Source organism: Ooceraea biroi, chromosome 1 (assembly GCF_003672135.1).
Source record: "Ooceraea biroi isolate clonal line C1 chromosome 1, Obir_v5.4, whole genome shotgun sequence".
NCBI lineage: Eukaryota > Metazoa > Arthropoda > Insecta > Hymenoptera > Formicidae > Ooceraea > Ooceraea biroi.
The window spans coordinates 20,561,443-20,578,899 of NC_039506.1; the positions used below are offsets into that span (position 1 = coordinate 20,561,443).

Genomic DNA, 17,457 nt, shown 5'->3' on the forward strand with positions numbered 1-17,457 from the left:
AATTAAAATTACAGCCTTGTGTTGAATATATTGAATGCATAATTTGGCAATTTTTGCTAAATTATTCCGGTTCGCTATAAATATGTATGCATATTCAGTATTCAGGTTTGTCATTCGACTTGGATCGCAACTATATCCTCGATCCTTGAACGTTCCCACTTAGTTGTAAAGGATGTAACATTCGTACGCGTGATATAATAAAAAAACTCGACGTGCTACATGAAAATTGTCGTCGAGAGAGAAACCCCGTCGTCGTGGGGACATGGGGCAAGCGACGAGAGGCGCTTCGAGGTTATGAGACAGCATGTATAAAACGATCGGCAAGATGGCGCCCCGGATGAGATACCCAGCATGCCACGCGCAATTGATTTGCGCATGTCAGTTGTTCGCATTGCAAATGGCGGCACCTTGTTATTGTTCATGGCGTTTTATGACTTGTCTCTTTATATTAGCGATTATGTCGAGTTTTTTCGTGATCCCTGCCGCGCGCTGTGTGCCGAGAGTGAAATAAGGCCCGTGCGGTGTGTTTTAGGTTAAGACCAGTGCCCGGGCGGTGTGCCTCCGTGCTGTACGGACGCGTGAAATCCCGCACGGTGTCGGAAAGAAATGGGGTAACGTTGAAATTTTCCTGTGTTCATACGGTATCAAATCGGGCGCTGTGCGACGACTTGTGAAGTGAGGCCCGCTGGCCAGGGCCGCACCGCGTTCACCGCCGTGTAACCGCGACTACGTGCGCCCGTGTGTGCGCGCCGTGCCGTAACGGCCCACGGCGTAGGCGACGGGCCGAATAAAAATAATTCCGACTTTTGACGGTCTATCTTGAGCATGCTTGAGCCCACTTCACGTACACCTCCCCCGACGGACAAAATGGTGGCCCCCCGATATCCGATGGTCTGGATGCCGTATTTCGCACGAGATCGTCGCGTCGACCGCCGGGACGCGCGTCCCACGCCCCGTAACCGCCGTTACCCGACGGCACGCGCGTCCGCGTTTCGCGCCCAGTCGAAAAAATGCGCTCTATAACCTATTTCCTCCTGGCGCGTTCGGGCGCACGGTGCCCCCGCGGCCGCGGCCGCGCCGTCTACACCAGGGGATTTTAATTGCCGTGCCGTGCCGTGCGCGCGGATGACGGTGGTGACGATGCTCTCCCGGTCGGGGGCTACGCACCCGCGGCTACGTGCGCGCGTGATGCGACACACGGCGTGATAACGAGACGACGGGCAGGAACCCGCCGACGCGCTCCCGATACCCCCGCGGAAATTGCTCGGGTTTCCCGGAAATCGCGCACCGATTATAACCTAAGTAACGGCCTAGCGGGTCTCACTTTTTGTTTATGCGCCTGTGTTTTTGTCATTTTCCACATCGTTCCCGCACGATCGGTTCCCTTATCGATCACGTAGCGAGTAGCATCGCTCCGCCTGATTGACAGTACTCCCTCGTCTCTCGTTGTCAGGAGATAATTATCTTTACATGTATGTGATCCTGTGCGCTCGAGATTTTTTTTTCACACATGCTTGATAGGGGCTTCTCTGCGCTCCGTTTGAAACTTTGCTGAGACCTGAAATGTTCAATAGCGTTATTAAAAATGCTTAGATTTTTTACATTATCAAAAATTATCTTATTTTCATGGCAGATACATTTTATGCGTAAATTGTGCGTATGTGTGTGTATATTGACTAATAACGCCATGTTACTAAAGATTAGTATTGTGCCGCGGCTACAATTATGTAGTGTATGATCGTTTCATTTCTTCTCTTTTCCTTTTTCACGCCGTTATAGTCACAGCTGTCATAGTCTGAGTGCCGACTAAAAATGTAAGGTTAGAAAATTTGCGTTACTTTTCGGTTATTGAGCACCTTGTGTAATTTAATTTCGTTTCTTTTGTACAATTTCTGAAATATTCCCAAGTATAGCGTGGCATTTTTTCTTTTTGCTAGTGCATGAATGTGTGTGTGTGTGTGTGTGTGTGTGTGTGTAAGTGCACGCGCGATTTTGTTATAAATTTATAATATATTTAAACATGCTATTGAAAGGCTTTTGATTGACATGCTTGAGGTATAAATTATGTTGCGTTGTAAATTATTACACTGTGCTTCACTGATATGCCCACGTAACATGAGCGTGTTGTATTGTCTATCAATACTGAATTGTCTATGTGTGTATTATGTTATGTAAGCAATATTTTGACGTTTCTAACGCAGCCTAATGTTCGAATTTTTTTATTTGTCCAATAGTAAACAAGGTTACTAGTGCTGGTGTGATTTGGAGCTGTCGGTGTACAACTGGCACACGACATCTCATCATCACACACATATTGGAGCAACACCCCGAGGCGTTTCTAAACTCTCTGGGTAGTTATGTGATTTGTGGCTGGTACGTATTTTATTGTGTATACGCAATCTAATTTCTATGTAAATCATGCTCTTATTTGTGTTATGTTAAACTCTAGCATGATGATTGTGGTTACATTGATCATCGTGTCATTGAACGTTACCGAGCAGCTTGTTGTATTGATTTGGAAGTGAGATTGCAAAATTTATGGTTATCAACAATAAATTGGCTAAGAAATTATTTCCTGAAAAAATTAATGTAACTAAAAAAGAAAATAAATTGTGTTTCTTGTAATTGGATATTAAAATATTTAATGTTTTTATTGCAATTGAAAGGAATTTTTATGCACAATAAGATTTGTATTATTCATGCATACATTTATGCAAGTTAAATAAAATGAATATTTTATGTATCTATTTATTTATACGCTACATCTTGTTTTACATATTTCTAACCTTTCTTTCTCTTATTGTATTCTCTTTCATTCAATTTCTCTTTAAATTATAATTAAATTTTTATACTGTCACTGATATAATAAAATTTTTTTAATTTATGGCACATTAAAACTAACATTTGATTGACATATTTATATTTCTTGTTCACCAAAATATTCATATTGTTATCATAGTCATATTATTTTATTACGTAATTTTTCTGATTAATAAACTAATGTCAATAATGAATATTACAGTCATGGCGGCAGATAGTGATGGTGATCTTATCGAGACGGTGGTAACGTGCGAGGGTGACCTCGGAGATCCAAACTTTCCTCAAAAGTTTCAAGTCATTCTTAATTGTCTCAAAACATTGCTTTGCAAAGGTAATATTACTCGATTCTCATATCAGGTTTAATTATATATGTATAATAATAATATTAATTATGCTTTTTACTAAGTAACAGCTATTAATGAGCAGGCGGAATTCATTCAATGTTTTGTGAAAATTACAGAAAAGGGGGACGATCTGAAAGTGAACAAGGTAGAACCATGGAATTCCGTCAGAGTAACGTTCTCGATACCCAGAGAAGCTGCTCTGCGACTGCGGGAATTAGCAGCTCAGGGTTCGCCGACGCTCACGCAACTCGGCATACTTTCAGTACAAGTCGAAGGAGATCAGGTAATTTATCAGGCAATCGCGATCAGTGTATTCTTATCTGTTTTTTTTGTTTTTTTTTATAATACCATCTTTATGGTTCCTAGTATAATCAATAAATTACTTGTATCACTATATCTGTCGTTTTCCCGTAGGTAATATCTTTGAGGATAGCCAGTCGCTTTGGCGGAGACACGCAAGAAATCGTGCTGCACTCTGGAACCACGCAAGAGGGTGGAGCGAAGTCGCAAGGCGATGCTACTAGTAATACAGCTACTGCTGACACTAATCCCTCGACGGTTTTGCCCGGTCCCAGCAATGCCACCAGCATTTCATCAACGCTGCGCAATGTTGCTCAGATAATAGCAGCTGGTAAGTTCACACGTTGCAAAATCGATAAAAAGAAAGATATATCGGATTGTGGATATCACGTGAAGTTTCCGTCGTTCCAGGAACATCGTCGGAGAAGACTCCCCAGTTTCGTTCTCCGAACGTAGTCGCGCCCACAGACTGTGATCCTATTCCACCGTTTCTCGCGAAACCAGTACAATCCGCACCAGCGGGCAACGTTGGCGTGCCTGGAAGTCAGCAAGTGGTCAATCCCAGTGCGTCTCCCAGGAACAATTATAACGGTCCCTTCCCGTTCGCCAGTATGACGCACGCCGCCCAAGCGATACACAGTCGCGAGTCGCAGACCACGACGATGAAGAATACGATGCAGTTCAAGCATCACACGCAACCACCACCGCCGTACCCGTCCCAGGAGAGTCTGGCGACGGTGACGGCGCTGACGACCGGTCACACGACGACCCAGCCGGTCGTCACTGTCGCGCAACTGACGAACCAGTACAAGCCCGCTACGATCGCCACGGCATCTAGTCTGTCACCAAACAACAGCAGCACCAATCTGGCAGGAAGCTCGAACGGCAGTGGAAATCAGGTTGCCTTGTCGAGCCCGTTACTCGTGAATCTTTTGCAGAACGACGCTGGTGCCCACGCGAACAACGTAGCACCGAGTCAGAAGATGTTACCACCGGCGGTTATTGACAATTCTGGACTCACTGGCCGCATGAGAGCCACAAAGAAGCCCACGGTACGAAGGAAAGATCTACCGTCGCCCAGCGAATCGCCGCCGAATTTGGATCCGTCGAAAAGCGAGGATCTGGTCGGAGGAACGGCTGCAACGACGACGGGGACGGCGGCAGCAGCAGCAGCAGCAGTTATTTCTTCGGACTTGCCTCAGACTTCTACATCTTCGGCGTTCGCGACTGTCAACGCTAATCAACCGTCGACACTGCCACCGCAGCAGCACACGGTCAATGTCGTCGGTGCTAGTGGTGGTGTTGGCGGTACCGTTGGCGTGGGGCAGAACATGATGCCGCCGCAAACGACGGTACACCAAGTACCGACGGCTGGTGGACAGATGCAGCAGCAGCAGGCGACAGCTCTGCACAATCAAGTACAAACGCAGCAGAAGTTTCCCATTAGGCAGGAGTTGGCGTACAGGACTACGCAGGTCCAGATGCAGAGTCAGCTCGCCGCCAGGCATCCGGTGAACGGGCAACAGATCAGAGCGTCTTTGCAGCAACGGCAGTTGTTACTTCAGCAGCAGCAGCTACTCACGCAACAGCAGCAACAGCAACAGCAGATCAATCCACAACAGATTTCACAGGTCTCGGCAACGCAACAGGCTCTACTGCAGCAACAAAACACCACCACGCCGTTGCAAACCGCATCTCTTGGGAATCAGCCGCTGTTGCAGTCACAGCAACAGCAGAATCAGCAATTGCAGCAGCACCCGACGGTGGGCTTGGGCGTCCCGCAACAACGGCTAGGTTACTTAAACAGTCAACGTCAGCAGACTCCGCCGCCTTATCCGAGGCAACCGGTGCCACAGCAAACGCATTTAAGTCAACCGAATCAAGGACTGAACGTGCAACAGCAGCTGCATCATAATCAGGTGAAGAACGTGAACATTAACACCGGCGCAACTACTGATTTTCGTTACGGGCAGAGTCAGAATATCCTCAGTAGAAATTACCAGTCTCCTGCGACGAGCAATGCTAATGGGACCACAACGTGGAACGCACAAAGCAATTCTATTCTACAAGTTGCTCAAGTCAACACTACGCGTTTGTTAGTCCCGAATCAGGTTTCAGGTGCCTTTCCTCAATGCGGGTCTCGCATAAATAATTCGACCGCTAGCGTCGCCCCGTCTGCCAACAAGACGGAAGCCACGGAGTCTCCAAAGCCGGAGGAGGATCCGGAACCGGAGCCGGAGTACACCTCGACCGGGAAAATACGACAGTTTCTAATTAATCCTTTGACGGGACATCTGGAGCCGATGCCCAGTGAAAGTTCCGATTCGGAGCCGGAGAGCGCGGTGGACAACCAGGACGATTTCTTCTCCTTTCCGTCGCCGTCGAATGATCGTTCGAATTCGATATTCTCCGACGACGACGCAGACAGCAATTTCTCGCGGAGGAACGACACGACGACCAACACCGATCAGTCCGATTCCGAGACGACGGCCAAGTCCACCGCCAGCGAGGGAAGCCTGAAGCACAGCAGAATAAAGTCGAGCAGAGAGACTGCGCACAGTCCGATGCCAGGCGAGAAGATCAAGCTGCGACTGAAACTTGAGAAATCGGAGCCGGTTACGCCGGCGTACAAGGTCGACGTTTCCTTCGTGAACACGCCGCCGATGCGAAAGGCCGACAAGTCTGTGAACAAGATCTTTGGCGGCGTGCCGAGCACGGGAACGGGCGACGAGCAGCTGCGAGTGCCTCCGTTACACATTTCTCTAAGGGGACGTAACGCTTCAGTAGTACAAAGGAAGAAGGAAAAGAAGTCGTTGAAGGAGGGCGAGAGCGACCTGATCAAGAGGAAGGGCAAACTGAAGAAGATGAAGGAGTGCATCGACGGGAACAAACTGCTGCAGAAGAAATCATTGAGCATGATCATCGGCACTTCGGCTGCAGCCTCCAAGTTACCTCTGTCGAATTCCACGATGATAAACAACGCCAGCGCAGTGATAAACACTGTCAACAAAGTGAGCAACCTGCTGCAAGCCGCTATGACCAAACCGAATGCCTTAAAACAGGAGCTACCAGTGGACGCCGTGCGTTTACAGACTGGCACCGTCACTAAGCCGAGCTCGAGCAAAAACAGCGACGTGGACGATATACCGTTGAACAGTAGAATACCGTCTCCCTCGAAGCACAAGTCCGCGATCCCGAGTCAGTCCTTGAACGCGCCACAAGCTTTAACCAAGAGTCAAGTGGATCTCGATGCGCAAAATCACACGCAGGAACATAAAATAGGAGGAGGTAGGGATATTCATTTATATTACTCTAACTTTGTAAAACGAATTAAAATATTTATTATTTATTGCAATATATAATTAATTAAACGTGATATTGCGCTCACTTGCAGGTAAAACAAAAAGAAGGGATTCTAAGAAGAAATCGGAATCGGGAGACGGTTTACATCGGGAACAGAATCTGCTGTCGGGCGGTCGAATCTTGGATAATCAATCGAAATGGAGGAAGCTTGGTTACAAGGGCGACGCAACGCAAATGATAAGAAAATCGGATTCGCTTTTAACTGGAAATGATTTCAGCGCAGTCAAGAAGGTCGGCGAGATCCGACGAACGAGCGACAGCGACATTAACAAGTCGATCGTCGAGAAGAGCAATTCGTTGAGCAGCGTGGCTCCCAGATTAACGGAACTCAATGGCGTGAAGAAGGACTTGATAAGCCAAGACAAGAGAAGACGGTTAAGTTTGATGGATGAAAAAGATCTGCATTTAGGAGGTAAACTTGACTTTTAATTCTGACTTTTAAACTGCAAAAGTTGCAACAGTGCTTTATTATTTATATTGTAAATTTTGATAGAGTTGTATTCGACTAGTGAAATAATTAACGTTTAATGTTGCAGAATCTCCGAATACCGAAGTTACACACTTCAACAGTCAGAAGGCAGCCTCGGAATGTCTCGCGAGTACGATACCAACAGTGAAGGCGACCGTAGCTGTATCCTTCGAGAGCGAGGCTGGATTGAAAACGATGAATTCGTCGATGCAGCAGGGCGACTCCAGAAACTCGTCCAACAATCCTGAGAGTAAAGTAGCCGTGCACACCGAGACCACGACGAAGAACTCTCAGCCGTCTCCCGTGACGAGGATACTCTCGGTCAAGAGTAAATCGGACATGGAGAATTACATCGCGACCGTCAAGAGTCAGAATATCGGTCAGAAGTTGAAGAATCACGTAGTGGCCAAGTGCGATGTGAACACCATCCTAAACAGACACAAGCCCCTCGAGCGGGCGTGTTACGGTAAGAGGTCGAATCTACTGAATGTGATGGAAGTCGACAGGATCACGGGAACGGTGGCGGACAAAAAGGCGGAAAGTGCGACGAAGAAGATCAGCCTGCTGAAGACTACACCTACAGTGATCGGCAACTCGATGGAGCAAACGAGCAGGCCACCGACTATCGACGTGCAAGCCACGAACAAGCCGACTCTGCCGATCGGTGAGATAAACGTGACCGAGGCGAAGGTGAAGCAGAAGCTGCTCGAGAGTACAACAGTGCCGATCGGAATCGGCGTGGACGCGAATCTGGAGAGAGTCGGCAGCGGTGGGGGCGGTGAGGACTCGGGTATCGAGTCGATGGACGCTCTCTCCGAGAAATCGCCGAACCAAGGGGAGTCTCCGTTGCACAGGCCCGCGTCGGCGACCGAGTCGGTGACGCAGAGCGGCGCCAAGAACGCTATACAGGGCGAGCCCGCCCTGTCAACCACCAATAAGAACGTGCCTTCCTCAACTAGTGGTAGTGATATGTGTTCAAATTCCCATTCGGAACTTCTCAAGTCCAGTGGCCCGCAAAGATTAAGTCCCGTGTCCGTGGCGAGTTATCTCGAGAATCAGCTGAGTCGCAATATATCAAACTCCGGTGAGCATGAGGCGAAGGGTGTGTCTAGTGAAAAGTCATCGGCAGTTGCAAGAACTGGTGGTGCTAGTGTTAGTGGTAACGATGCTAGTGCGGGTAGTGGACACAGTGATTTGGTCACCGGTTTGGACGCGGTGAGCGGCGACAAGGGTACGCCCAGTCCGCTGGTGACAGGAACGGTGACCATCGCGACCGCGGCGTCCGCGGCGAGTACGAATAGTGCCGGCAGTACGAATAGTGATAATAACTTATTGCAATGCGCGCATCAGCAACAAGCGAAGGACTTCATCGACAAGGACGGTTCTAGCGTTAAATTAGAGAGTACCGTTAACCAAAACGATCAGGGTAAGGCGAACTCTAAGCACGAGGAGTCGAGAGCTGCGGACAACGCGAACTCCGAAGAGAGCGCGGAAAGTAACAGTGCAATTAGATTAAGCGACGAACCTCATGGACAGAATAATAATAACGGTGTGCCTATAATACAAAATCATGTTGCTTATAATAAAATTGAGACGAAGCTCGACAGTGTGCTCGTGAACAGCACCGGCGGCGCGGCGACAGTAACAGCGGACAGCAACACGTGCGCGAGCGGCGAGAGCTGCGATCCAGAAATCAAAGTAGAATCTAAAATTAACGTCAAGGTGGACGACACCAGGCAGGTCGATCGGTTCTCAGATGTCTCGAAGAATGGTAATAACATTTCGCTGAACGCGACTGCTGTCAAGTTTGAGAGCAGCGCCGAGCAGAGCCAGAAGTGCGGCGTGCAGAGTCATCATCAGCCAATCGCGCTCCGGGAGCCATCCGTGAATCTTCAGAAAGTGGCAGACGATCTGGTGAAGAAGATGGTGAACGACTCGAGCGATCTGAGCGTCGGTATCCAGTCGCCCCTCGGCGAGGATCCGCAGCCTATCAGGATCACGCCGCCCCTGTACACGTACTCGAACCCCGTGGTCCTGCAGCGGGACGAGACACCGAGCCCGGCGGCGCAGAATCCCGAAGTCGACTCGAGCGACGTGGAGCATCTGAAGCGCAAACGCAGGCGGAAGCAGGAGCTCGAGGGTCGGCAGGATGTAATATGCATCGAGGATAACGACGAGGGTCACTTCGTCGAGAGGCTCAACTCCAACTCGGACGAGTACGTGAAGAGACCGCCGAAATCGTTGCTCGAGCAGCTTCTAATCGATATCCCGAACGACGAGAAACGGTCGTTACGCACCAGATCGCAGAAGCTGAACAGCCCGGATATCGCGAAAACACCGAAGAGCAGCCCTCACGGTCCTAATAAGTTAGAGGAGCGTCGTAGTATATCGCCCTTCGCGAAAGCGAGTCCGAAACTGGCAGTGTCGAAACTGTCACCTAACGCGACAATAAAGATAGGGAAACGGAAAAGGCAAGAGAGCGAGAGTTCCGTTGCATCGAGCACAGCTGATGATCCACAGCCGAGACCAGGTAAACGGAAATGCTCAGAGAATGCCGCAGAACTTATTAAAGCTTGCATGGGTGTAGAAGAGGCTGGTTCTATAAAGAAACAAGTACCTGGCAAGGAAGAGCAATCAAAGAAGGGGTTCAACATATTGACAAAGGCTAAGAAAGGTGTTTATTTCATGCTACTATTTTCTTCGTAGTAGTTGAGTTCTCTTCTTTCTGTTTTACATATTTTATCTGAATATCTCTTTCTTTTTTAACTTTTATGTTTTTTTTTCTACATATACAGGCTGTTTAGCTATTAGCGCATCAAGTATTGACGACAGATCTTTTTTCATAAATTTGAAGTTGCATGAAAATTCCTCTCTGTAGCGAAAATTTGATGAGCGATCCAGTGATTTTCCAGTGACTTAAATGTTATCGATTCACCGTTCCGTGAATGCGTGCATGTACAAATGTATGCATGTACACGTGAATCAAAATTTTATTATGTTTTGCTAGCGCCTCATCAAATTTTCCCTAAGAAGACTCGCAATTCATTAAGGAATTTGTCATTATCAGCTATAATGCGGTAGGTGGACATCCTGTATATATATATATATACATATATATATATATATATATATACACACACACACATATTATAGATTCTGTATGTAGAGCAAATTACAAGGCTGCCAAAAACAGGACTGTTTATGAGCAAATTTCTAGGACGTTCCAAAGATTCGTTGATACTCGTTGAAAATTAGTTAGTACCGTGAGAATAGCTTGTAACAATACGCAGGCACAGTAATTGAAATAATTGAAATGCGGCTGAACAGCGTCAAGATATTCCCTCAATCTCTAGCGTGCTTCTAGCTCTAAAATTCGCCTATCTCTCGTACTCCATACTCGTCTGTGATGTACGATACTTAGGCCAGACTTATATGTGACACAAGCGTTTTTATATTTTTAGGTCCCATTGTGGTAGAAGTAGATTCGTCTGATGACGAACCGTTGATTGAGTCTGTAGGAAAAGCAAGAGTACGGTTGTCAGACGATACATCCGCTGCTTCCCCAAAGCCTAAAGATCAAAAGTAAGCACCACACATCTGACAGCATTTTTTTTTCTCTTCTTTAATAATGATCGGGAAGTAAACGCGAGAGCAAACCGAAAGAAAGGTACAGAATATCTCAGAGACTCGAGAGCTTTCCCCTAACATAAGATAAGCTTTCACTACCTTAGAACAAGTTTTAATAAGCGCAGCTGTTTCTGGCAGTCAAATTAATTCCAGTAATATATCAAATTTCAATGCCAGTAATAGAGTGCAAAGAGAGAGCCGTTTGTTAACCACCAAGCAGCCGAGTACAACGGTAACGACGGTAACGACGACGATGACACCGACGACGACGACGACGGCAATGACTGTCACGACGACGATAGCAACGACGGTAACGATGACGACGACTGTGACGGCGACGCCGGTGAGTACACCAACGACGGCGACGCCGATGACAACACCGACGACAGCGACAATGACGACGTCGACGACGACAGCAACGGCGACGGCGACGGGGGTGGCGACGACGACGACGGCGGCGGTTGCAACGGCAGCGACGACGACGATAACAGCAGTGGCGACGACAACAGCGACAATTACTGTCGGGAAGGAGAGATTACGGGGTACTTCCGTGTCCAGCAACGAGTCCGTGGGCGAAGTAACAACGAGAAGGTCTGTACGGCAGAATACAGCTTCACCGCTAGCTACACCAGCGAGCAATACTAGGGGCGCGTCCAGATCCTCCGATGATATTAACAGACGAAAAACTCGCAGCGGTGCTGGTACGTAGTTTACTTCCCGTCTAGAGCGCTTCGTCCGAAAGGCTGCATTCGATATCTGGTCCTTTAGCAGCTTTTTATTATCGATATGAGCATGTTGTTTCTTCTATTATTATTATTATCATCATCGTCATCGTTATTATAAAATTTGTTGGATCTGCAATTTCTAGTCTATCTGTGCTTCATTCTCGCTCTTTTTCTACAATTTTTCGGCATGATATATTATTATACATCTGATCTGATAATATGAGATTGAACTCGTAACGGAAGACTCTTATTGTAGATGACGTGTTTTGTGGCTAATGTGTGTTTTACATGTATTGTTTTAATTGCATACCACACAGCTCGTACAGCGGGAAAACATTGTTTTAGCAACGGCGGAAACGGCGGAGCAGGCGAAACGGAGGCGAATATCCCGAGAAAACAAATGACCTTCGGGAAGCGACCTTGACAGTGATTAGCTACCGTCGCTCGTCAAGGCCTATCTGTCCGACTGCAAAACCAACGTGAATGGGTATTTGATCGCCGTATGGCTGGATCCCACCTGGTGAAACTGTAATGCGTCACACTAAGCGCACAACTGTTGCTGTATGCGTATAACAAACGGGAGTATCGTGTCAAAAGAGAGGTGCTGGACGGTGTGAAGGCATTTTTTCAATGCTGTAAAATATTCGTTGACCAATCTCTTAAGTTATGCATGGAAGATAGTATACATATCGTTCTCTCGTGTATTTTCTTTCTGCTTCTCTTGCTGTCTCTCCCATTCCCCCTCACCTCCTCCCTCTCTCTTTTTTCTTTCTCTTCTTTTCTCTTCTCTCTTTCCAGTTGTGTCGTTTATTCTCCTTAGCGCGTAGATCGTAAGGATTATATTGTTGGAAGTAATTGTTTAAAAAGAGTTTCTTTTTTATACATATAATGAAGCATTGATTATTATTAATTGTTATGTTCTTAAATGTTTAAGAATGACGTATCTAAAGAACAAAATAAAAGATTAGCCTACTTTTTGTCGTTCTATTTTCACCGTCTAGCGTTCTCAACTCTTTATGCTGTACTCCTGAGATAGAGAGACAACAAAAAAAAAATATATATATATATATATATATATAAAGAGGTTTAGTTACTCAGATTCGATCTGCTCAATGCATCACACTACGATCTAAGTAACTGAACTGGACTCAAATACTGCCGAGATATTGTGTGTAACTTTCTTTTACCAGTTCGATGTTTCATTCTACACTCGCAAGTACTAAAAATCCTCATTCTTCAATGTGCAATTTTCTAATGTGGGTAGATGTAAAAGGAAGGAAAGAACCTAGTTGTAGTAAGATCTCTCTAAGAGAAATTTAAAACTCTAGCTACTTATGTTTCGGAAATCATCTTCTTCCAGAGTGTAAATCTCTTTCGTTCATTGTATCAGTACAAAGTGATGAAGAAAGAAAGAAAAAAAAAGTAAAGGAAAAACGGTAAAAGAAAGTCCAAGTCTTTGAAGGCGAATTAAGTAATTAATCGCGAATCCGACACTGTTACTGCCGTAAGTAAAGAAAATAATACATAATTTATCACCGACGAATTTGCTAACTTGGTGGGAGGGGCATAGATTGCTAGCTCTGACGACTTTGCTGATAGACTCTGCTTAGGCATGCCCCCGATTGTCTGTACACATTTATTTATTTATCGTGTGTCGTCTCTTTATTTCTGTTACACGAAAATCTTTCTCCGTGCACGTGCGTGTAAGTGAAATGCACATATTACATGGTAACGCGGTACGGATTTTTCTCGCACGTTGATTAGTTTCCGCCATGTATACCATAAGCCACGCTTATTCGGAATGCTTACTCACGCAAAAGATTGAAATGTTTCTCTTCTTTCTGGTATGATTTTGAATGATTAGACGGCATCTTCGGAATCCGGACAAGATGAATTCTTTCTTATTCGCGTTTTTACGCAGTAACATAATAAGGATGATATAGCAACAATCGTACGAGGATTCTTTTTTGTGGGGTTCATAAATATTCCTATTCAATAGTTCTAAACGTAGAAATCTGGTAATTACAGCCAATGCGGTAAACATGGTCTCTCAGCAAGAGATTCGTCTCGAGTTATGATAATATCGCGGTGGTCGGAAGAGAAAAACGTAGAACTTTTAAAAAGGGATTTATTTTTATTTATAAAAACGCGAACACAGTGAACGTTGGAAGACATGCATAAAAATATATGAAGATGATAAAAGAATATATATATATATACATATATAAATGTATGTATATATATAATTCTGATATAAGAAAGCTAAAATTAATACAATGTTAATTTGATAGGTAATATATGAACGAATATATTTTGTAAATAATTTCTTGTAAAGATGGATGAAGAATCCTCCCGTTGTACATATAGGAACTGTTTAAATTTTTATTATAAATTAGTAATAATTAAAGTCGTGCAAAAAAATCAGTCGTGGTCATTGTAATTATTATTATTATTATTATTCTCTCGCGTTCATGTAATTAGTAACTAACTTCTCTTACAAAACTGAAGCGCTAAATTACATGTGCATACGTACATATACAAGATTGTAAATCTATATGTATGTGATTTATATTGATTATTGTTTTTGTGAACAGATAATCTAGTTTTATATTATACATAAATATTAACTTATACAGTTGAGAATTTAAAGTTCTAGAGCTGAGCCTGCAGTAGTCATCACGTAGCACTGTTCACACACATTTTATGGAAGAGTATGCATTTGTTGTTTGCAGTTGTTTCGTCAACGGACATCTCATTCCTCTCGCAGCGACAAAATCAAATGAATGTAGAATGTCGTTTAGCCATTTCAATCATTTCGAGGATACCATATCGTTCATTTTATTACGATAATTAACACTTTGTGTCTCTAATTAATTGAAGCGTTTATGTTAAACTTGCTGTAATGAGCTTTTCGTAAAGTTACTGCTTGTGCTCAGACGAATGCTCTAAATGTATAACAGATTTAAAGTATTCGTTTGCGATTAAGTTAATTGTGCAACGTAATCATATAATGTATCTACTGTTAATGTGTTTGACTGTTAACATTAAAAGTGACGTAATCTGAAATTCGGTTACGCTTTGTTTCTCGGACATATGCAGCTCTGTAGAGAGAGAGAGAGAAAGAGAGAGAGAGAGAGAGAGAGAGACTCGCCCCTTACAGACCAAATGCACGTTTATTATATGATGAAAAGAGAGAGAGAGAATGGGAAATCGTCGCTACAGTCGTTGTTACGAGCGTAGAATGTACAAAATATCGATGTAAGTGCAGTGCTCAATTACGCGGCGCGCGTAAAGATTATCCAACACTTCTTTTCCCAAAGGGTTTGATGGCTACCAGGCAACATTTCTTTGAATAGAGAATGCTTCTCTCACACGCTAATGTTAAGTACTGAATCGGCGCCTAAAATGGGAATGCAAACTTCAATGTACGATGTTAATCAAGCGAGATGAAAGGAAGATTGCGCTGATCGGTGCTTCGCGGCTTGGTGCAGGTTTGAGTTTCCCAATTTGGACGTCGACGTCGAGCTATTTAGTTAGAATATTGCTTGTTTACGCAGAATTTATTTCTCTATTAGACAGTGTGGGTTACATTGTATATAATAGCATGCTTATTTTACTCGTCGATGGGGGAGAAATCACGCAACCTGACTGTATATAAAAAACAATTCACGGAAGGCACGGAGACGCGCGTCTCGTCATTCAATCCTCGTATCACCCATTGCATAAAGCAAATGTAGGAGATCGAGTGTAATATATATATATAATAATTTAATAATGCAATATATATACATACATAGTATGTATATATATATATACACATATATATATACATACGCAAGAGTAATTAAGGGAGAGAAAAAAAGAGGAAAGATTGTAATTTCGATGTAAAATATTCTTCTCTCGCGTTAGGTAGTTAGATAGGCTAGGCATTATTACGTTACAATTTTATCATTGAATATTACATTTATATGATTGTATAGACTACAAAACGCAGGAGAATAAGTCCTTTTCTGTAAATACAGGTATCCCTCGTCTATAAGTGTAAGCCGAGACACACACACACACACACACACAACACACATTTAGTGTGCTCGCATAATTAAGGAGCTTCTTCGAGGAGTATCTTTGTCGTGTTAATCGCATGGGTATGCGTGCAACGTGAGAAAGAAAGAGAGAGAGAGAGAGAACGAGAGAAAGAAAGGAGAGAAAAGAGAGCAAGCGGTTGATAATGCGCCAAAGATCAGATACCGAATGTACAATGTACTCCGGTGTGTGAGTAACCGTTGACAGCCAACGCGGTTGAGGGTAGTCGGTGTACGTGTAGTATACGTGTGTGCTAGAGAAGCTCAAATAAAACGATTGCTGTTGACGTTTTGTTTCATGAGGAAAAAACAAAGGAAGAAATCGGTGGGTGTGAGCTGCAACACCCTCCAACATTTCCGCGCATGTCTCTGATAATTAACAGCAAATCGCGATCGCTCCTTGAGCCAGTTTATACAATAAATACAGTATGCTTGAGAGAGAGAGAGAAAGACGAGCTCCTTAATTTTGTAGGCAAGACCGCAAACATTACATTATGTATATGGGTGTACGTTTTAAAAGGCGTCACCGGATGCCGGAGGATGAGGCGTCCGACGACTTTAAGACGACTGCTGTATGCAAAGAAACATTTGTATTTTTAGTATTCGGTTATACGACGTATAAATAGCGGTAAAAAAAAGGAGGTAAATGATTGATAATAATCCCGGGCAGATGAACCTATATATATACGTATGTATATATATATATATTTCAGACAGAATGTGTATATATATATATATCTATATATATATATATATGTATATATCAAGAGATAAAGAATTAGATACTATATATTATATTTGTAGAAACGATTGAGCACACGTGAGAAATGCGCGCGCGCGCGCGCGCGCTATGATTATATGAAGAGGAAAATATATTACAATTATATTATTACCTATTATTACACAAAGTGAATACACAACATAGTAATTTGCTAATTGTATCTTTTAATAATTACTGTAGACACATTGATGAAAAAGGTTTTTTTCTTGTTATTAATTATTAATTACCATAGACTCTCTTATAAGATAATGAAAAATGTGTTATAAAAAAAAATATGCATTTGTTTGTGTTGTATATTGTTGCATTCTACCCATTTTCATCGTCGAGCGGTATTCGTTATTCGCGTATTCGATTATTATTATGCGGGAAAAACCTTACGATCGTTACATCATCGCGCGGATTGTGTATGTTGCTCGTTACATTATCGTTCTTGTTTCACTAATTAACCTGTATGATTCTCCACCGCGATTTACAATTGACATCTGTGCCTTTCCAAGAAAATTATATCGTGATTATTTGAATTACTTGAAAATGTAAAAAGCATTGCGTTACATTGAAAACAATTTTACATTAGATACCACGTACGGATGCATAAATAATCACGATATGCAGTAACTTAGCCCCTGTGTAAATCTTGTTTATTATAATCATCGGCTAATGTAACGATACAGTTCCGACATTTTGACTTCTCGCGTTATGCGTATTAATTAATGCGGTACACATTATTTCTGAAAAGCGCATTTGTATGCATTTATTAATGTTATACTTGTGAATTGTTACGTGCATAAATGTGACTCGTATAACAATTACACAAGAGCGCAAATTGATATTCGCCCATTTTTATCCCTTTTTGCGAATTGTATTAGGAACATTTCTGCGTCTGGCTCGTTTCATTCGCTCTCGAATAATTGCTCGAGTGTACAATCAGTCGCAACTCCTTATCAGC

The 17,457-nt window shown here is 43.8% G+C and overlaps 1 protein-coding gene across 6 annotated transcripts; it reads left to right on the forward strand.

Moving 5' to 3' along the window:
- Window positions 1-363: 363 nt before the first annotated feature.
- LOC105278539 (platelet binding protein GspB) lies at window positions 364-16,755 on the forward strand. Of its 6 annotated transcripts, XM_020031355.2 has the most exons (12): window positions 364-611; window positions 1,780-1,819; window positions 2,235-2,373; window positions 3,023-3,151; window positions 3,281-3,447; window positions 3,579-3,795; window positions 3,876-6,752; window positions 6,859-7,239; window positions 7,364-9,970; window positions 10,758-10,878; window positions 11,101-11,624; window positions 11,994-16,755. In XM_020031355.2, exons 4-12 carry the CDS (start codon window positions 3,025-3,027, stop codon window positions 12,050-12,052), a joined length of 7,080 nt encoding a protein of 2,359 aa, XP_019886914.2. In that variant the 5' UTR covers window positions 364-611; window positions 1,780-1,819; window positions 2,235-2,373; window positions 3,023-3,024; the 3' UTR covers window positions 12,053-16,755. The 6 variants fall into 6 exon arrangements, with proteins under 6 accessions (XP_019886914.2, XP_011335995.2, XP_011335997.2 ...); XM_011337693.3 differs by lacking the exon at window positions 1,780-1,819; XM_011337695.3 differs by lacking the exon at window positions 1,780-1,819 and having other exon boundaries at window positions 7,364-9,826.
- The last annotated feature ends 702 nt before the right edge of the window (window positions 16,756-17,457 follow it).

Coding starts and splice junctions, on each gene's coding strand:
- LOC105278539 (XM_020031355.2), top strand. CDS start 3,025: ATGGCGGCAGATAGTGATGGTGATCTTATCGAGACGGTGGTAACGTGC. Junction 3,152..3,280: donor CAAAACATTGCTTTGCAAAG/GTAATATTACTC, acceptor TGAAAATTACAG/AAAAGGGGGACGATCTGAAA. Junction 3,448..3,578: donor TACAAGTCGAAGGAGATCAG/GTAATTTATCAG, acceptor GTTTTCCCGTAG/GTAATATCTTTGAGGATAGC.